This window comes from Kogia breviceps, chromosome 2 (genome assembly GCF_026419965.1).
Source record: "Kogia breviceps isolate mKogBre1 chromosome 2, mKogBre1 haplotype 1, whole genome shotgun sequence".
Taxonomy (NCBI): Eukaryota; Metazoa; Chordata; class Mammalia; order Artiodactyla; family Physeteridae; genus Kogia; species Kogia breviceps.
Window position 1 is genome coordinate 104,565,613 of NC_081311.1, and position 20,916 is coordinate 104,586,528.

The 20,916-nt window shown below is 41.1% G+C and overlaps 1 protein-coding gene and 1 long non-coding RNA gene across 6 annotated transcripts in view; one reads left to right on the forward strand and one right to left on the reverse strand.

The window, feature by feature from the left end:
• Positions 1-80: 80 nt before the first annotated feature.
• Positions 81-17,084, forward strand: LOC131751314 (uncharacterized). The gene is made up of 3 exons (XR_010839099.1): positions 81-481; positions 2,516-4,420; positions 16,667-17,084. It is a non-coding gene; the product is annotated as an uncharacterized lncRNA (long non-coding RNA).
• Positions 405-20,916, reverse strand: part of PTPN4 (protein tyrosine phosphatase non-receptor type 4) — a 198,307-nt gene continuing 177,795 nt past the window's right edge. For 2 of the 5 annotated variants that reach the window (XM_067025896.1, XM_059054910.2), the window contains exon 27: positions 4,815-6,865. In XM_067025896.1, coding sequence (XP_066881997.1) covers positions 6,773-6,865 — 93 coding nt within the window. In that variant the 3' untranslated portion in view covers positions 4,815-6,772. Of the gene's footprint in view, positions 463-4,814; positions 6,866-14,952; positions 17,115-20,916 lie in introns of those variants that run through there. The other 3 variants (XM_059054911.2, XM_059054912.2, XR_010839098.1) reach the window with 2 other exon arrangements.

Genomic DNA, 20,916 nt, shown 5'->3' on the forward strand with positions numbered 1-20,916 from the left:
TAAGCTCCGCCCCGGGGGCGGGGAAACTCCGCTCTTAAATGGGCAACGACACCTCCCCGGAAGTTGCGGGGCGGGGAGATGCTCGGGTTAAAGCGGCGATGCCAACCCGGCCGAGCTCTGGCGGCTGATTTAAAGCGGCTCTGCCGGAGCCGGGTACCCGGGGGGTGCGCGCCCGCCGCTTAACCTGCGGACGGAGGTGACGCTAGGTCATGCTGTCAGTCCTTCAACAAGTTAATTCACGCCCCGGCTGTATTCTCGTGGGGACAGAGACGGTGAACAGATGCATGAAGAACGGTAAGGCAGCGGACGGGAAGTAGGAGATTTCTGTTTAACGGAGAGCGCTGCGTCCTTTCTCCCACCGAGAATTGAGGTCAGTGCCCGCGATGGGCCAGGGTGTGTTCTGGGCAGCGGAGATGCGACGGATAAACAGGACACACGAAGAGACCTCATGCGCCTTCCGAGCTGGCAGGAGAGACAGCAAGTAAGTGACATCAGTTAGTAAGAGGCAGGGCCAACTATTAGTATCCGTGGTTAGAGTTGGGCACTAAGGTTAGGCCCTGCTACATGACAAAGTGCAAGCTAGAAGGGGGACAGGGACAGAGTGAGGACTGGTGGTCTTACACAGGCCCCTAGGGAAGGAGGAAGGTGTCCTTGGAGCGAAGGCCCGAACGAGGTGAAGGCGCGCCCCTGCTGGGCCCGGCCTGCTCGGTAGAGCGAGGTGCCTGGGGGCGGGGGCCGAGGGAAGGGCCCTGGGGGGCCGAGACGACAAGTCAGAGAGAACAGGGCCGAGTTGAAGGGGCTCCAGGGCCCTGGGCAAAGCTCCGAGGGCTTCAGTGGAGGACCTGCTGGCTGAAAGCAGAAGAGCCCTTCCTAGGGTTTGGCGCCGCCCCTTTGAACCCGCACCACCCCAAGCCCTACCCGTCGTCTGGGGAGACCCAGCTGGGGGCTACGGTGCCACAGGAGCTGGGGTGGCCCAAAGGCCTTCACTCGTCCGGGTGGCATCTCAGCTGGGGTGGCTCTTAGGAGCAGCTGAGTTCTCTCGGGCGTCTGGAGTAGGGTAGTTGAAGTGGCTGGAGCCCCTCAGAGAGTGAGAACTGAAGTTCCAAGGCCTGTGAAGGGCAACTCCCAGAAGTCACACGCTGTCACTTCCGTTGTGGGTTACTGATTAAAACCAGTCAGAAGGCCACACCCGTTTCAAAAGGGACGGAAACGAGATTCCACCTCTATATTTTTTCTTTTTTTTTTTCGTAGTTTAGAGAAGTGTTCTTTCTTAACTTTTAAAAAATAGCTTTATTGAGATGTGATTCCCCCATTTAAAGTGTACACTTTTGCGTATTTACAAAGTTGTGCGGCCATCACTACAATTTAACTGTAGACATTTTCATCACTTCTTCATGGGCGGATGTACAGGGATAAGAGGAACTGCTGGCGGTCATCTCTGAACTTTAGCTCAATAAAAAAGCAATGACACAGCCATAAAAAAGAATGAAATAACGCCGTTTGCAGCAACATGGATGCAACTCGAGATGACCATGCTAAGTGAAGTGAGTCAGACAGAGACAAATACCATATGATATCACTTACATGTGGAATCTAAAATATGACACAGACGAACTTATCTACGAAGCAGAAACAGACTCACAGACTTGTGGTTGCCTAGGGGGAGGGGGGTCGGGGAGGGAAGGACTGGGAGTTTGGGATTAGTAGAGGCAAACTAGTATATACAGAACGGATAAACAACAAGGTCCTACTGTAGAGCACAGGGCACTATATTCAACGTCCTGTGATGAACCGTAATGGAAAAGAACATGAAAAAGAATAAACATCTGTATAACTGAGTCACTCTACTGTACAGCAGAAATTAACACAACACTGTGCATCAACTCGACTTCCATTTTAAAAAAGCAGTGATGACAGTGATGCGGACACGGGGGAAGGGAATGTGGCTCGTGTACAGATAGAACAATAAAGGGCCACAGGGTGAAGCTGGCTGATAAGTACATTAAACTATTCTGTCCATTGTATGTACAGGTTTGAATTTTTTCCATAGTAAAGAGTTAAAAAAAAAACACAAAACCAACTCTCTGGGCCATGTACCCCGTGGAAACCCTTCATGTCTCCCTGGGGTTAGGTTACCCTGTCTGAGAACTGTCTTGTCTTGAGTGCCACCCGCCCAGTCTATCGGGGCTGAGAGCTGTATTGTACTTTTCCTGTTTACTGACCAGCAATGGAAGCATTTTCTCTCCATGCTTATAAACCAGCTTCTTTGTCCTAAATTGTTGCCTAGCACACCAGTTTAGAGGAACGGTCCTCTGCTCCATCCTCTTTTCTACCTCGGTCAAGGGTGGGGTGGGGTGAGAGAAATAGGTTGAGAAATATAGTTATAGGCTGAAGGAAATATGAAGTCTTGGAGGATGCAAGCTAAGGGCCTAAGCCATAGGAGGTTGTTTGTGCTCTAATCATGAAAGATTATTCCTACTAACAAGTCATCCTCTCCCCCGATCCTCTCCCACAGGCATAGACACCCTCTGCAACATTCCTGTTTTGTGGTGAATTAGCCCTCTAACTGCCTTCCACCAGAGACAGAAGGCTCTCTCCTTGGACACAGCTGAATTAAGTTATAATGCATTTGGCTGCAAGTAACAGAGAATAAAATTAACTGTAGCTTAAAACAATAAGTAGACTATTTTTCGTACATAAGTAGTCTAGAGATCGGTTCAACTCAACAGTCCAATAGGATCCTAAACTGTTCCTCTTTCTGTTCTGCCATGCTTAGTATGTTGACTCTGGTTTTTACACTTCTAGCCTACTGGCCACAAGAGGGCTGCAGTATCATCAGCTCCCCTATCTGAGTTTCAGAAATGAAAGGGAAAGGGGAAAAGATCTTCTCTTCCCGAAGCTTTTTTTTTTGGCTGTGCTGCGAGGCTTGCAGGATCTTAGTTCCCTGACCAGGGATCAAACCCATGCCACGGCAGTGAAAGCACCTAGTCTTAACCACTGCACCGCCAGGGAATTCCCAGCAAAGCCTTGTCTTCAATTCAGGGAAGGAAGTCCCACCATGTCTCATGTCTCACTGGTGAGCATGGGATTACCTGCCCACACTGGCCATAGGGAGAGAGAATACCACAACCGGTTTAGACCAATTATCATTCACACTTGGGGTTTGGGGAAGGGTCTGCTCCCTCTGAAATTAAGGGCTCACCATTAACTTCTTGAGCAAATCCAAGTTCTCTTAGCAGGAAAGAGAGGGTGTTGTTAGGATGATTGGCTGTAGGTAAGGTATCGAAAGTGCCTACTAGAATAACCCACTTTTGGTGGAATAGTCCTGGCCGTGGAAAGATTTTCCTCTATTGAACTAACATCCTCACCCTAGATTTCCACTCCTATTTTAGGTCCTGGTTTGGTCTCTCTGGAGTCACAGAAAGGGGTAGATCCAGGTTTTATTAGTTCTGAAAATCATATAATACAATTGGTGGGGGGAGGGGAGGTTTAAGTGAAATAAGACAAAGTTAAAGATTGAAAGTAGAGTGAGATACAGGGTCTTGGAAGGGGCCCATACAAGTCAGGAGCCCTAAAGCTTAAACCTGATTACCTTCATAGTAAATCTGCCTTTGCCCACGAGAAAAAACATGGCCCCTCTTTCACACCACAGCCCTTTATGTTTTAAAAATTGATTAATTAATTAATTAAAACATTTTTTTGGCTGTGTTCGGTCTTGGTTGCTGTGCGCAGGCTTTCTCTAGTTGTGGCAAGCAGGGGCTACTCTTCGTTGCGGAGCACGGGCTCTAGGTGCGTGGGCTCAGTAGTTGTGGCACGTGGGCTCAGTAGTTGTGGCACGCGGGCCCAGTAGTTGTGGCTCACAGGCTTAGCTGCTCCACGGCATGTGGGATCTTCCCTGACCAGGTCACAAACCCTTGTCCCCTACACTGGCAGGCATATTCTTAACCACTGCACTACCAGGGAAGTCCCCACACCACAGCCCTTTAAATAATTGAGGACATTGGTCCCAAGTCTGCAAAACCCTCTTCCCTTGATTTCCAAGCTCCTTACTTTCTCAGTCAGCTTGTCGGAACTGGTCCACACAGGTGGGGCCATTCATGCTGAGGCAATCTGAGCGGAGTGAAGCAGAGAGAATTCCAGTAAGAGAGTCAGTCCTCCTGGAGGCTGAAGGGGCCCCGCCTTCCACAAGCCTCCACCGAGAAGACCCTTGATGATTAGCAGAGCATTGCAGAAGCGATGGTGTGCGGCTTCCATCATAAGTGACAGCGCGCTGCTTCTGCCTTGCTCAATTCAATTGCTCACGCTGGGGGACAGCAGCCACCGTGTCATGAAGACACTCAAGGAGCCCTGCATAGCCACCTGGATGGAGAGGACCTGAGGCCTCCCACCGACAGCCAGCACCCACTTGCCAGCTGTGTAGGTGAGTCATGTTGCACCGGATCCTCCAAGCCCTTTCAGCCTTCACGTGACAGAGTCCCCACCAATATGCCACAGTGGCTGAGTCAGAACCACCTAGCTCCTGTCGCACGGAAACTGTGAGCAATAATAAATATTTGTTGTTATTTTAAGCCACACACACACACACAAAGAAAAAAGAAAAAAAATGTTTTAAAAAAAGAAAAGACGCTTGAGAGAACGGGAATGAGGGATAACTTGTTTTCCAGACACTGGATCAGGAGAGCACTGACTAGTCAAAAACGCACACAAGTAAGATAAAAAGAAAATCAGGAAGCACCACTAAGACAGTTTTATTAGCACACTGCAGAGTGCAGACTTCAGTTCAGAAGCTGAAATATCCCAAATAACTGTAAGTCTGTAAAATGAGGAGGATACCACCTTCCTAAGAGGATAGTTATGAAACTTACATAAGGTAAATCAACTGAAGATGTTTTTGGAAGCACACAGCACTACACATAATGTAAAAGTTATAGACCAAGGAACAAAGGTACCCGTGCTGCCAGTGGGACGTGGGTGCTCCTGGAACAGGGTGGTGGTCGGGGCCTGGTTGTGCGTGCCTGGGTGGCTCCTTTTACCCAGCTCAATCTTTCCTGAGCCAGGATCTCATGTCTGAAAGTGCACCCTTTCTCTCCTTGCAAGTATTCCTGGCACGTGTAAGAGCTTAAACTATTTCATGCTGAAGTATTAACCACATAGACTAATTGAAGGACACCTTAAAAGAAAGGGGGAGGGCTGGGGCAGAGGTGTGCAGAGAAGGGAGATGAAAGATAAACTGGAGACAGTTTATCTTCCTCCCCAGAGCAGGAAGCCAGGCTTTTCCCTACTTCTGGAGATTCAGGACAATAGACCTAAGCATTCATGTTCCATGAATCCATATTTCATGTATCATTTTGTTCAGAATTATCTGGAACAGAGCTCTGCTGATCTGGTGGCAGACAGGCATTCTTTATTCTGTTAGGGGAAAAAAAAAAATTTCAGGAAACCCTGGATGGCTCCAGGCAAGTTCCTGCCATTGAGTAACAGAGAGGCGGAAGTGAAAACATTCTCCCATCGGGTTTGCCCAACAGTGAAACCACGAGGGACTGAGAGACTTAAGGGAGGAAGAGGGAAGGAGCCACGGCTCAGCACCCAGACGTTAAGTGCACGTGAGTCACCTGGGGATCTTGCTGCAAGGTTAAGTCTGGGGTGGGGCCTGAGAGTCGTTCATGGCCCTTACATGACTGCCCCACACCTGTGACTGCTGTGTGATTCCAGGACCCGCCAAGCTATCAGGAGACCACACAGTAGAAAGACCAGTGGTGACTACCCTGCCATGAATTCACTTGACAAGCATCCATCTTTCCTGGCATTAGTTTTCTCGTCTATAAAATGAGGTAATTTGGGACTTCCCTGGTGGTTCAGTGGTAAAGAATCTGCCTTCCAATGCAGGGGACGCGGGCTTGATTCCCTGGTCAGGGAACTAGGATCCCACACGCCACGGGGCAACTAAGCCTGTGCGCCACAACTACTGAGCTCGTGCACCTCAACTAGAGAGCCTGCGTGCCACAACTAGAGAGAGAAAAACTGCCACACCACAACTAGAGAGAAGCCTGCGCCACAACGAAAGTCCTGCGTGCCTTAACAAAGATCCCGCGTGCCGCAACTAACACCCAACGTGGCCAAAAATAAATAATAAACAAATCTTTTAAAACAATAAAATAAAATGAGGTAATTAGAACAGATGCTTCCTGAGATCTCTTCCAGATCTTAAAATCTGTGATTCTACACCTATTTCAATAAGAGGATTTCATTTAATTTTACATAAACCAAATACACAAAAAAATTTGAATTTAGTTTTGTTAAAAATAAACCAAACCTCAAATTTCCTTTAAAGAGAGAATCATCACATTTTAAATGCCTATTTTCCAAAAATTGATTTAGAAATATGAGGTCAAAGTTATGACAATGATTTTTCAAACATATAAATTGGTACTGTTCTTTTAAAAATAATTCCTCTCAAAGAATATTAACTTTGGCTGTAGAGTCAGACACCTCCTAGACACACTAGCCACTCAACTTCCAAAGAATAAACTGAGTTTTAACTCCTCATCTGTAACATGGAGACACAGTTGTGAGGGTCAAATGCAGTGGTGGGCAATTGCAGTTCAGGGGCTTTGTACCTCATTCCTGGTGCTGATAATGCCTGAGAAAGCAGTGGGAGGTGAAGCTGTGAGTTTAGGTGGAAACTACTTCACAGGCTTCTGGATCTTCGCAGTGGTAGCAAATCTTTATCCTCAGAGGGTGGATCTGGTTCCTGGCAACAGCCAGAAGTCAATCAATCAGAACACAGTCGGGTGAATGTGTTGGAAGACCAGGAGTCTGAAGGCAAGAGGTTAAGTGCAGTCCATGAAAACGTCAGAGTAGAGACCTTGGAAAATCCAGAAAAGCAACCAAAAAACCAAAAAGCATGGTCAGAATTAACTTTTTCAGACTCTGGATATTAAGCAAAGGCTTGCAACAATCCAGAGGTGTTTATTCAAGGAAAATAACCAAATGTTGGTAAGAGCAGTGAGTTCTGCAGCATTTCCATGGGCCTGGGCCCCAGCCTTCTCTCCCCAGTGGCTCTGCAGCCTTGAAACCAGCAAGCCAGAGGGCCCCTTGAGGGAGCAGAACACTCAGAACTCCTTGGAAGCCCATTCGCAGAGAACTGTTACTTTCTTTGACCTAGCTCAGAGCTCAAAGTGAAAAGCTGGGCAGTCAGATGTGCAGAGGGGCTCTGGAAAGCTCTGACACGTTTCTGGGAATCTCAGAGGCCGCTCGTGTGCGTGCCCGGCTCTAAGAATACGTTTGTGTTTGAGCCCAATTATAATCCCTTAGTCTGTTGCAAAAAACAGACCCCAAGTATATCGATTTTTTTCTGTTAGTCCCTGATAATTGTCTTGTTCATACCAATTTTCAGACTTTGAGAAAGTATTCATGACACCCGTATAAAGCTTTTGGAAAAACGCTACCCTTTTTCTTTGCACACGCACATTTCATTGGCTTATGTAACATATAATTAAATGATATAATGAAGATAAGTAAATGTGCATATGTAGGTTAGCAGATAAACACAGCTGGTTTTAGTAAGCTTACAACGTACCTGGTGGAACTAGCAGAACTCTGGTGTAATTGAGAGCGGTCGGTGGTGGCAAGCAGGGGGGCAAGAGCGGAAAGCAGAGTGCCAGGATACTGAATAGGTTATTTGGATCGTGGGTAAGAAAGCATCAGTCACAGACAGAAGGTTAACAGGAATTAGAGTAGAGCTTTTGCAAGTATGCTCCAAATTCAGAAGTCTTAAAAGTGCAGATTGATACATTTGTTTTATAAAAGTATTAAAAATATCGTCATACCCCCCAGTCCCAAATAAGAATAGTCAAGACAAAGAACACCATACGAAACAGGTTTTGCAACACGTATGACTGTCAAATGACTCATTTAATTTCCAACATCTCATATAAATAAAACATTAAAAACCTGATGTAAAAGTGAGCAAAGGATATCAAAATGGAATTTAGAGAACAAGAAGTACAAGAGATCAATAAAGATATGAAAATCTATCCAACCTCTTTATAAATAAGATGTCAAAATAAGGTATTTCTTTCATGAGATGAGCAAATAAATGAAGTTTGATATCAGTCCTAATCAGAATGTGGGGAAACAGACATTCTTATACGTTTGGTGAAAGCATATAAGTGACATAATCTTCTCTGAGAGCAACTACTCACATTTAAAAATGCGGGTGCCCAATGCTTAGCAATCCTCCTGCTAGAAACTGACCCTATGTGTAGACTTGCAGTGATTAGTGAAAATATTTGCACGAGGATGCTCACTGCAGCGTTGTGTCTAGAGTATATAAACTGGAAACAAATGTCCATCAGGAAATTAACATTACAGCATCTCCATCCGTTTGATGGAGGTCAACGCTGTGAGTCAAAAGAATGAGGTAGATCTGAGTGTGTTGGTATGCAAATACTGCCAAGATGAAAAAGCAAGCTGCAGAATATATTGTACAGTCCCTTCGCCCTTAACAAAACGTGTATGTACGTGCAAATGCTTGTGCAACATTTTCCCCTAGAAGACACGAAATTTAAGTTTGCCATTTGTTTGAGGGGTACTATTCTTAGGGGCGGGGCATGGGAGCGAGGCTTTCACAACTCCTCCTGAGTCTTCCTTATACTGTTTGAAGTTTTAGCGTCATGTACATAAGAAAAGAGGCATGGCATTTACTTTTGCCTTAATTTATTCCTAGATATAAAATTAAATATTATTTTCTCCAAGAAACTTTCTTACAGATGAAAAATGGCATACCTAACTGCACTTGGGGAAGGTATGAGGCAAGTGGGCTTCAGACACACGAAGAGAGGTCCTTTACTTTGACTGACAAGGTCTTAGGGTAGGAATACCGGAGTAGAGAGGCTGGGGCTGGGAGAAGAGGAATCCAGCAGTGGCCACAGTGAAGGAGGAGCTTCTCATCAGACATTCTTTAATCTTCTAAATCCCTTTTAGTTCCTGACTGACCCACCCACCCCCAAACACAGCCACTGTGTGAGTAATTCTAGAAATAAATTTTGCATTTAGCATTCTCCTAGTCTCTTATAATCACCTGCTAATGAAAAAAACTAACCACTGTTTGAAAAGCCCAACAACAAAAACTCCCATAAAATAATCTTCAAAACTCCTATACTTAAATTACTAAAGCACATCTTTATTTTGCAGTTGAACAATTTAAAGTCACAGCTAGAGTTTTTTCACGTTTGAACCTGAACAACTAGTTCTCAATCGAAATGAATTATGGCCAACAAAATATGTATAACAATAGCATTTCATATAACATAAACTACTCTTAGGGTTAAAACAGTTTTAATGCAAATCAACATTTTTATCCTGTTTGCTGTTAGTATTCATAGTTTTTTTTTTTACATGAAACTCATTGCAGGAATTCTAATTTTTCACTGAAATTAAGACAAATCCACAAGGCCTTTCAAGCACACAGTAAGCTGCAGTGGCAAATGCATAGTGATGATCTCAAATTATCCAGTGTTGACCAAATTCAAGCTTAAACATTTTAAGTGAACCCTAAGCTTCTCTGTCTCCTAACTATGGGAAACCATATGGAAAGAGCTATTTTTGTGAAACAGGGGAAAAGAATTTAAAAAATTAAGGGGCTAATTCCATTTAGTTCAGTACAATCAAACGTGAAATGGCAGCAAATATGTAAAATCATAATTTAATTAGGAAATAAACTAGACTTTTAACTAAATGACTTTTTGCCCTTCATATTTACATATAGCACCCGTTAAAAGAAAAAAAATTCCCAAATTAAAACAGCCTCTACATAGAAATATTTTTAAAACTACTACTTAAAAATATCATTGATGAGTATATAGTAAACTATCTGTCCTAAAATTAAGCCTACACTGTAGAAAATAAAGACTAGCTTTTCTCATTTGAAAAGATTACCATATGGATTGTAACTGCAACTTCCTGATGCTACAGGAACAAGGGGCTGGACAGCTTTTATTTGCCTAAGCAGAAATATTCTAATGACAGAAAATGAAAACAGCATAATGTAAACTTTTAGTCTCTTAAATCCTGCCCCTCAGCATGTATACGAAGTGTCAGGACTTTGCCCCCTTCAACTTACTGGTGGTGAAGCACTGACTTAACGCCTAATACAACTCAAAACCAAACAGATGGGTTTCCAGGTGTTCAAGTAATGTACAAAAATGCAAAGCAGAATGATTACAGTGAACCAAACTTGGCTGAAGCTAGCTGAGAGAACTCAGAGTCCAGCAAGACTATCAACTGGGCAGCCTTCATTGTACTAAATAAATTACAAAAAAGTGGCGAAGCTAAAATCACACGTTACCTTTTAAATATCAAATGATCTAGAGATCATGGTAAAGCATTGAAACTTGGGTCCAATCCAATGAGTTCTACATGCTAATCCATTGTATTTTTCCATATTTACAAAACTCCTGGGATAAATTTTACCTTTAAATGTATAAATTAAGTCAGTAGTAAGCATGAAATAAAGTGCTGTTTGAAATTCAAGAAATCACTTTCAGCATTGAAATCTGACCTACTCTAGAGAACACAAGAAAGCATGAATAATCCTGTCAACTAACTGAAGGGTGGGAAAAGATGAGTGCCAGAGGCTCCCAGAATTGGGTTGAAATTTTCCTGCTCAGGAGGACAAAAAACTGGAACACTACAGTTCAGGAGGAGAAACGAAAAAGCTTCTTTCAATAAAAGGTCAAACGGGTTCAAGCGTGACTACAGTGGATTTAGTGACACCACAAATGAGCACCTCTTTCAGTCTAAGACCGTGAGCAGGGCTGAGCCTCCTTGATGGCTTCATGGTGGTAACTTCATGTAGCAATGTGACATTTTAGTTAAGATTACCAAAAGTAGTGTTTGCTAAATTTTGGAAACTCTCAGGGTTGAGGGGGCCTGATATTAATCCTTCAACAACTGTAACAAGTGTCAATGAAGGAAAAGATTACCTTACTTCACAAAGACTCTACCATAAGGGAGATTAATAATTTTTTTAATTTGGGGGATATGGAAGCAGGAGTCAACACAGGCCCCACTGAGCCGAGCTCAGTGAGTGATGACGAATAAACACTACCTTTCAAAGAAACTGCTGAACAAATCATGCCTGTTGGTTGAAAATGCAGGGCTTTTTCTGTCTTCTGTTCAGCTAAATTCATAAAACCCTCAACCATATAAGACACCACTGCTACATGTCAGAGTCGGGCTCAGTGGTCTTACCTGTCCAAGCTACTGAGAACAGAGAGCAAACTATTTATTTGTCAGGGCCTCTGCACATATTTACTGTGGTGACACTTAGGCATGGTTTTCTGGCTTTGCCGAGGTCACACGCTCAGAGTGCTGTCCTCATTTGTGGCTGGCACAGTGACAAAGCCTGAGAACCTTCCTTCACGGTAAAGGCATGGAGCAGAACGCTTAACCCCCAAACACATGAACCCCTACACACTCCAGAAGTCTAGAATCCAATATTTTACACTTAAAAACAGCACACATTTTTTGGAAAATTTCTCTTCTAGAGTTAACACAAAGCAAAGTGAAAAAGAAGGTATTTGAAATATTGAAATATGCTTCAATAATGATTGCTCTTATTTATAAAGAAAATTACATTTTTCTTCTAAAATTGCATTTTGTATAATGAAGTGGAAAACACTCTTCCTTTCCTTTTCAATCCCTTGCTAACTTTTTTTTAAACAAAGAGTAGCCTTAGAATCAAGTCTTAATTCTAATAACATTTGAAAGATACATTCATTTCTTTACAGCATGAAAGACATACAAATATCATTTTTTCCTTTTAAAACAATGAAGCAAAAGAAGTTAACAGTTTCAATCTTTTGTCCATAGAAAAATATTTTCTATATCACTTATGCAACAATAGGTAGGAAAATTCTACAGTGTTTAACTGAAACTTCTATGAGCATTTACAAGGCTTTCAAACATTTTCATTCCTGTATTGGAAATTTTAAAAGGTTTCAGGAAGTTAAACATTAGAACCTCCTCCTAAAATTGTAGTCTTTAACTTGCAATATTGCCAATACCTTTTACCCTGTAAATTAAAAAAAAAATTGGTTTACGTATTTATGCGCTGCACCCTACCTAGTCCATGTTGATGGATGGTACCCCAGTGGATCTACCTCTGGCTGCCCATGTAGCTTGGATTACTACCCTAAACATAACAGTGACTAGGAAGCTTTAGAAATCAACAGTAAACTGCAGTTGAAAAACATACAAGTAAGTAGCAGCAAATTTAGACATGGAAACACAAATAACAATTTGGTGTCTACCCACAACAATTTCACCCAGATTATAAAAATAAAATGTCTAATTTCTCACTGAAATAGGGCTTGTTTTTGATAACATTGAAAGGCTTATTGTAGGAATTGCTGCTGAGAATAAATGAAGTCTGTGTGTAATAAAACATTGTGTTGAAAACAGTTGCAGATTTTGTAAAGTAAGTTAAACCCAATTTAGGGATTAATTTCATGGGCTCTCTATAAAATTGCTGAAATTATCTGTTCGCAGTTAGCCCTCAAATAAGTTTTGTTATTATACAAATTTCTTTGGAGCTATACAGTTTTCTAAAAACTTTATAAAACAGTTGCTACAAGCTATGTTGTGATCACAGAGACCCCAATAAATCTTTGCCAACAGATCAGTAATTCTGAGATTTGGAAAAATTAATCCAGTGGGTTTTAAAAACATAGGTATTTTACTTAGAGGAAACACCAGAACCAAAAAATGGTTGCAGAAATTGCGGTTGGCCAGCTGAAGCAAACGTGGGAAGTAAGCTGTGTTAATATAGTTACTTTGTTGATATGGCAGCTTACATACAAGAAAGCTGTGGCATAATTTATGTCTCTCCTCTTATTTTTAAAAGATGTTGGTTTCAACGAATATTTACCTTAATGTAGGTGACTTAAATGCAAATTCACCTAAACAACAAAATAATTACTATAAAATAAAAGAGGTGTAAACATATCCCACATTATTGTGGCATAAATAATTTTTATGAATTCAAAACTACTTTGGCAATCTTACCATCAGAATACCTTTAAATATTCAAAACACGGATATTAAATAGAACATTGTTAAAAATTCTTGTTTCCTTCTCCCTTCCCAATAAGATTATAAAACAAGTAATGCTTTAATTCTACTGTACGTTCACATTATGAACATAAATTATTTAATTATAAGTGGACATACATTCTAAATCTTAGTTCTATGTTTTAAGTGCTTTTAAAAATTAGACCTCTAATTTGCATTTCAGAATGTTTTCACACTGCATGTATATCAGCCTAAACAAGCAGAGTTGGGGCCCTAATTAGGATTGCTTTTTAAAGCCTACTTGTTCTCTAAATTAAATGACATCTTCTAAGGTCATCAAGTTATTAAGTAAAAACACTGCCTGAGTATAACTCTTGAACTGAAATAGACTAAACTTCACAAGCATTTATGATATTCACATACGTTGCCTATAAGAATAGAAGGTGAGACTGGATAAAATCTTTCAAGGTTCTTTTCAGCGCTCAGGTTGTAGTACTTGTGGTGCAGACGGGAGGCCTTTGTTCCAATACCTGATCAGACCTGGTCAGACCTGCCAACAGATTATAAACAACTCTACAGGTACCATAGTCCTTTACCCCTGTTTGTTAGTATTAGCCTTTGTGAAACACATATATCATCGCACAAAAGCATCTCTATGTGTATATATTAGCACTTGAGACCTTCAAGCAACTGTTTTAATGGCTTAACATAGCTTACACACTTGAAGTCAGTTTTTCATCTGTAAATTTTCTCTTTACTCTTAACCAACATGGTCAACGCCCCCCACTTGTGCTGGGCAGGCCACACAAAGGAAAGGGTTGCTTATGCTATTTACTCTGCCTTGGTTTTGGATGTATGCACTCGTTTAACAAATACTACCAGGTATTCCTCTTGTGAATGCGGTCTATTCCTCTTGTGAATGCGGTCTATTCCAAAATATTCCTCAACCCATGTACACAGTGCTGACACAAACCAGATGTTCAGTATAAGACCTAAAATGAACCTGGTAAAACCATCCTAAATCAGAGAGGAAAGGTTTTTACAAACATTTCTTAGCATTTACAAAAGCCCCTGATTCACCAATACCTATTTCCAGTTGTGAGAATAACAGTCAGCACTGATTTCTTGAGTGTGTGTGTGTGTGTGTGTGTGTGTGTTGTGGGGGGGGGGGACTGGCCACTGGAGGGGGAGGGTAGTTTAGATACAAGAAATCTGGCATTTTGTTACACACTATTACATTGATATGAGTGGAATCTAGAACTACTTGGTGTATGAAAGCTGGGATTATTCCTAGAACCCTATTTAGATTGACGAACAGATTAAAAATATTCTCAGGCAGGGACTTCCCTGTCCGTCCAGTAGTTAGGACTCGGCGCTTCCACTGCAGGGGATGAGGGTTTGATCCCTTATCGGGGAACTAAGATCCCACAAGCCTGTCATTAATGATTTGAAAAGGCAGAAGTGCTCACTGCCAACAAATTATTAGAGTTACTCTCAGAAGTGTAAACAGAGCCCTAAATCAAAGAACATGCCAACCATGACATTTATCTGTTTATATGTCTATATAACTTTATCTTTTTATCTATGGTTGTCTTATTCTGTCCATAGAGTTAGGATAGGTTTTCTTTCTTTTTTTTTTTTTTGCGGTACGCGGGCCTCTCACTGTTGTGGCCTCTCCCGTTGCGGAGCACAGGCTCCGGACACGCAGGCTCAGCGGCCATGGCTCACGGGCCCAGCCGCTCCGCGGCATGTGGGATCCTCCCGGACCGGGGCACAAACCCGCATGCCCTGCATCGGCAGGCAGACTCTCAACCACTGCGCCACCAGGGAAGCCCCGGTTTTCATTTTAATTCAGGTGAAAAACTACTGCCAAAACAGTTATTAATTCTTAGATCCCTGATATTTTATTCTTTCACTTTTCAACTCACCATGGTGTCGTACAGCAGCCTGAATCACATCTATCTGCTGGCAAAGAGCGGAATGTTCAAAAAATTTACTATCTTATACTGTCTTGACTGTGAAATTCAGAAATAGATACAAGAATTTCTCTTTGACATAAAGGTCATGCTTACTTTTCTCTTTAAAAAAAGGTAAAATATTTTAATACAATAATGTATTTGGTATCTTGGCTATTAATGTTTAGGACTTAACTTCCTAAAATTTACTATTATGGATTTTGAATATTTGAAATAACATCATTTAGATTATACTGAAGATTTAGAAATGTACATTCTCCCGCTCACACTAAATGACATTCCAAAATATCTACCATTCAACTGTAAATTTTATCAAGACTATACAGAAATATTCAGAAACCACTAGTAAGTGAATCTATTTTAACCATAATCCATAGAAAGTAATTGTGTAATATAACATTTCAATAGCTGAGAAAATTTCCACTTATATTAAAATTGGGCAATTTCAAAGTTCTATCTCTCTGAGGACTTAAAAATTAAAAAACCTGAAGAGGAGAATATACACATCCTTAAAGGGAATTAGGTCCTCCATCAGGCTGGACAATCAAAACTCTCCATATTAACATGCTTATAACTTAATAAGTATATATAAACTGGAGCAACTTCATTGTACACAAAAATGACAAGAAAGCCCTCATTTCAGCTACTGAGGGATTACAATTAGAAACACTCAATGACGTTTCAGCCCTCGTTTGTGGTCTCCCAACCAACAGACCAGTGTGAACCAAGCTTGGTAAGAAATGAAATGAATGCTGATCGTTTACTTAGTGATAGAAACAAGTCACAATTAGCTGCTCCAACTTTAGTTTAGAGTTTCTGTATGTTTAATGTGTATAGTGGATGCTATTTCTAAAGTCAGGGGTAAAATAAATAAGAAATTTGAAGAATAAAGCATCTTTTGACTTCAGCTGCTAAAGTGTAACCCCTGACCCTCAGGAAAGGAATGTGCAGGTTTTGAATAATTCCATAGCAGCAGAGCGTTCACTCAGTAGAACACAAAGTATCTTGGCTTCTTGTGGCAAAATACAGGAACTGAGTAAGAAATAGAATTTCATTACTCTTCTTTGACTGCATAACTCTCAATATGGGAAGCTATTTTTAAAAATGTGAACTGATTCAAAATGCATAAAACTGTAAATGTACACTATACATACATACCTCCTAGTGGGGTCAAAGGAGGAGTGCCTTTTCATCAGACATACAAAGACGTCTCAAGGCACTTAAGGGGTTAAGACACAACGCATGCATTCCTTTACATCAAGTATGTGAAGTCACATGATTTGGAATAAGCCAACCTTATGATAACTATAAGTTACATTATTAAATTCAAGAAAATTTGTAGATTCTTATTTATACTTTCTATAAGATGCTGGTAAATGGACAATGTGCAGCATTTCCTGGGAAAAGCAAATTCCACCTTCCTTCTTCCAAACAGCAGGTCTCTAGGGGGGGAAGGGTAGGGAAAGATGTGTGCTGCATCCATAGGCAGTGTAGTGGCTAATATTGAGAATGATATTGCTAACATTGAAAAAGTAACATCTGGCAACCAGTATAGTAAGAACATGAATCACTGGGAAACACCAGACTCCTGATGTTGACGTCTTTTTGCTTTCCAGATACAGGTGTACAACAGAGACGATGAGAATTCTGAGCCTTGTTTTGTGGCAATTCTACCAGAAGGGGACTGCATGGCACCACCACAAGATTTCGTAAATTACCCTGAACATACTCAGTTATTCACTATTTGTTCGGAGCAAAGCATGAAAGAGTCTTCAAACACATGAATTACAGATTTTGAGACAGTGACTCTTTTTTGAAACATAAAGTGCAACAGTGCTGAAGTTTTCAGTTTTTGTTAGTTCTTCATTTTTTTTTTTTTTTTTGTCTGTTTAGATGCCATTTCCTGCAAGCAGTATTATGGCACAGTGAATATAATGGAAAGCAGTTTTCCAACACATATCCCAGACCTTTGCTTTCTTATTTATTTGATGATGTCGTTAAAGGTTTAACAAATCCTTCTTCATAAACTTTCAAAATAGCTTCACATACAAATCTGTATTGACTCTGAAAAATAAAATATAAAAAAAACAGAATTGATCAGAAAAACTAGAAAACAAAGACAAGCATCTCACTTGGCTTGCTTATACAAGAAATACAAAGTAAAACTGCACAGAGATACCATTTTTCACCAAGAGACTGGCAAAAAAAGTTTGACAGCATATTTTGTCGGCAAAACTCACTCATTCATACATTGCTAGCAGGAATGTTAAATACTACAATCCCTATGGATGGACAATTGGCATCATCTAACAAAATTACATTAATTTACCTATTGATCCAGCAATCCCACTTCTAGGAATCTATCTAGAAGATAAACTAGAAAAATTAAAATGTTTATTCAGAAATGAGGCTATTTGGGCTTCCCTGGTGGCGCGGTGGTTGAGAGTCCACCTGCCGATGCAGGGGACGCAGGTTCGTGCCCTGGTCCGGGAAGATCCCACATGCCGCGGAGCGGCTGGGCCCGTGAGCCATGGCCGCTGAGCCTGCGCGTCCGGAGCCTGTGCTCCACAACGGGAGAGGCCACAGCAGTGAGAGGCCCGCGTACCGCAAAAAAAAAAAAAAAAAAAAAAAAAAAGAAATGAGGCTATTCACTACGGAATTACTTATAATGACAGAAAAGTAGAAACAATTCAAATCGTCATCAGTAAGGGACTGCGTGAGTAATCTGGTACATCCTCAAAGTGCGGTACTATGAAATGGGGGGGGGGGGGGAAGAAGTCTACAGACTGCTACAGACTGATTCTAGGATATTTTGTTAAGTAAAAAAAGCAGGGCAGAGAAAAGTGCATACAATATATTATCTTTATAAGAGAAAGCGGGGGGAATACAAATATGTACTATCTCAAAATGTAAAGAAAAAAGCAAGGGAAGGATAAATCATAAAAAAAATGGTTTCCTATAAAGAAAGGAGTGAACAGGGTGAAGGAGAGAGATAGAGAATATACTTCCTTCTTTTATAGATTTTACTTTGGAACCTTGTAAAGATACTCCATAATTAAAACATTAATTTTAAAAGCATCTATAAACTGAAAATATAAAACATATCAATGTATGTATCTAGTTGATGGCATAACCACATACAGAGGAGCTATTTCAAAGGACTTTGAAACAGTAATTTAACTGTGTATCTCTGTAGAATATATATCCCAAAGCAAAAAGAACTGTGGAAAGAATTGAAAATTCTTTTTGGTAACGATACTGTTATTCTGAGACGGCTGTTGGATAATGTGGAATAAAACAAATGAGGACTTGTGATATGCTAAGTCTTTCATTTCTGGTATCGTAGAGAACCAGCATCCTTGTTAAAAAGAAAAGGGGCAAAGATATAAGTAGAAAATGGTAAGTGAAAACACTGTGGTCTGAGTCTGTACTGGAAGCCCCGAAACAGAGCAGGGCCCGATGGTCTATGCCCACCATGTCCTCAGCCTGCCTTTTGTCTGTGGAAAAATTTTAGCCCAAGAGTAAGTTTAATCAGAGAAATGAGAAAATGCAGAAACAATGGAAAACAGTCAAAGGCGACTGAATAATAATATAGTCATTAAGCAGAGTCAAGGACCTTTAGTTCCTCCTCAAGGGCTGTAGATGATATTCTGAGCCGTATCCTGTGAGCTGTCTTATAGATACTGAAACCCCCGCCAGGTGGAAGAAGTGAACTACACGATGACCAGGCTGTAGCCATGACCTAAGCTGCCACAATTCCGAGAACTGGCCCCAAGGAAATGGGAACGAACCAACCCTGGAGAGGCCAATGAACCAACTCATTATATTGAAAACATATAAATAAAGGGAAAGCATCAAGTGTTAAATCTTGTCTTTCCTATACAGACTGTACCACTGGTTAACCAAACAGCAGATGAGAAGTGTCTCTTTAAAGAAGTATTCCAACTAATAAATAAAAAAGGAATGATAGAATATCGTCATTTTGCAAGCCCAATGAATTAATGATGCAGACATTGATCACCCAAGGCTGCTAACATCACAAAAAGGAAGACACAGACATCACGTACCCCCTGAAGGAAGCTGCTGCAACCTACAGATCCATTTACCAGTTCTGGAAAAGACAGAGAACACCATCTTGGGAATACAATCAGCAAAATCCAGACTGTGGGAGAACAGGTGGCACAAACAGCCTGTCCTGTTCACTGAATAAATCGCAAGAAGAAAGAAGAGAGACACAGGAAGAAGACACAGATTAAAAGAGGGTTAGGAGACACTCAGACCAATCAAAGTGTGGGGGCCATATTCGAATCCTGACGTCATACAAACTGTAAGAACACAAACAAAAACTCATGACGTATGATATGATCCAGCAATCTGACTTGCGGATATATATCTGAAAAGACTGAAAGCACTGTCTAAAAGAGATATTTATTTATACGTCCATGTTCACAGCAACATTATTCAACAATAACCTAAAGGTGGGAATAAACCCAATGTCCATCAACAGATGAAAGGATAAGCAAAATGTGGTATATGCACACAAGGAAGTATTTTTTTCAGCCTTAAAAAGAAAGGAAATTCTGACATGCTACAACATGGGTGAGTCTTGAGGACATTATGCTCAGTGAAATAAGCCAGTCACAAAAGACAAAAACTGTGTGATTCCACTTGTATGATGTATCTGGAGCAGTCAAATTCACAGCAACAGAAAATAGAATGGTGGGTGCCAGGGGCTGGGGGAGAGAAAAATGGATTTAATGGCTATAGAGTTTTAGTTTTGCAAGATGAAAAAGTTCTACAGATTGGTTATACAACAGTGTGAATATACTTAATACTACTGAACTGTACACTTAAAAATGGTCGAGATGGTAAATTTTATGTTTTGTATTTTACTACAATTAAAAGTAAAAAATCTATTATGTGTGGATATAGATATAGAAACCTCAAGAAAATACTAGCAAATCAAGTCAAGCAACATATAAAAAGAATTAAACACCATGTCTAAGTAAGATTTATCTCAGGAATGCAAGGTTACTTTAACACACCAAAATCAATCAATCTGGGCTTCCCTGGTGGCGCAGTGGTTGCGAGTCCGCCTGCCGATGCAGGGGACACGGGTTCATGCCCCAGTCCGGGAAGATCCCACATGCCACGGAGCGGCAGGGCCTGTGAGCCATGGCCGCTGAGCCTGTGCGTCCAGAGCCTGTGCTCCGCAACGGGAGAGGCCACAACGGTGAGAGGGCCGCGTACCGCAAAGAAAAAAAAAATCAATCAAACTAATACATTATGTTAATAGAATAAAAGACACAAACTACATGATCATCTCAGTAGATACAGAAAAAGCACTTGACAAAACTGAACACCCTTTCATCATGAGAACACTCAACAAACTAGTAAGGGAGGGAACTTTCTGAACTTGATAAAAGGCATTAATGAAACATCCATGCTAACCTTATAGTACTTAATGGTGAAAAACAGAAAACTGTCCCTTAAGACCAGGAACAAGACAAGGATGTCTGGTTTCACCACTTCTATTTAACACTGTACTGGAAATTCTGGCCAGGGCCAGAAAAGATGAAAAGAAAACCAAGGCATCTATACTGGAAAGGAAGAAGTAAACTATCTCTATTTGCAAATGAAATGATTTGTATATAGAGAATCCTAAGGAATCTACTTTCATGCATACAGAAAATTATTAGAGTTAATAAATGACTTTAGCAAGGTTGCAGGATACATGATCAATATGCAAAATCAGTTTTATTTCTATATCCAAGCAACGAATAGTCCTAAGATGTAATCAAGAAAACAAGTCCAGGGCTTCCCTGGTGGCGCAGTGGTTGAGAGTCCGCCTGCCGATGCAGGGGAT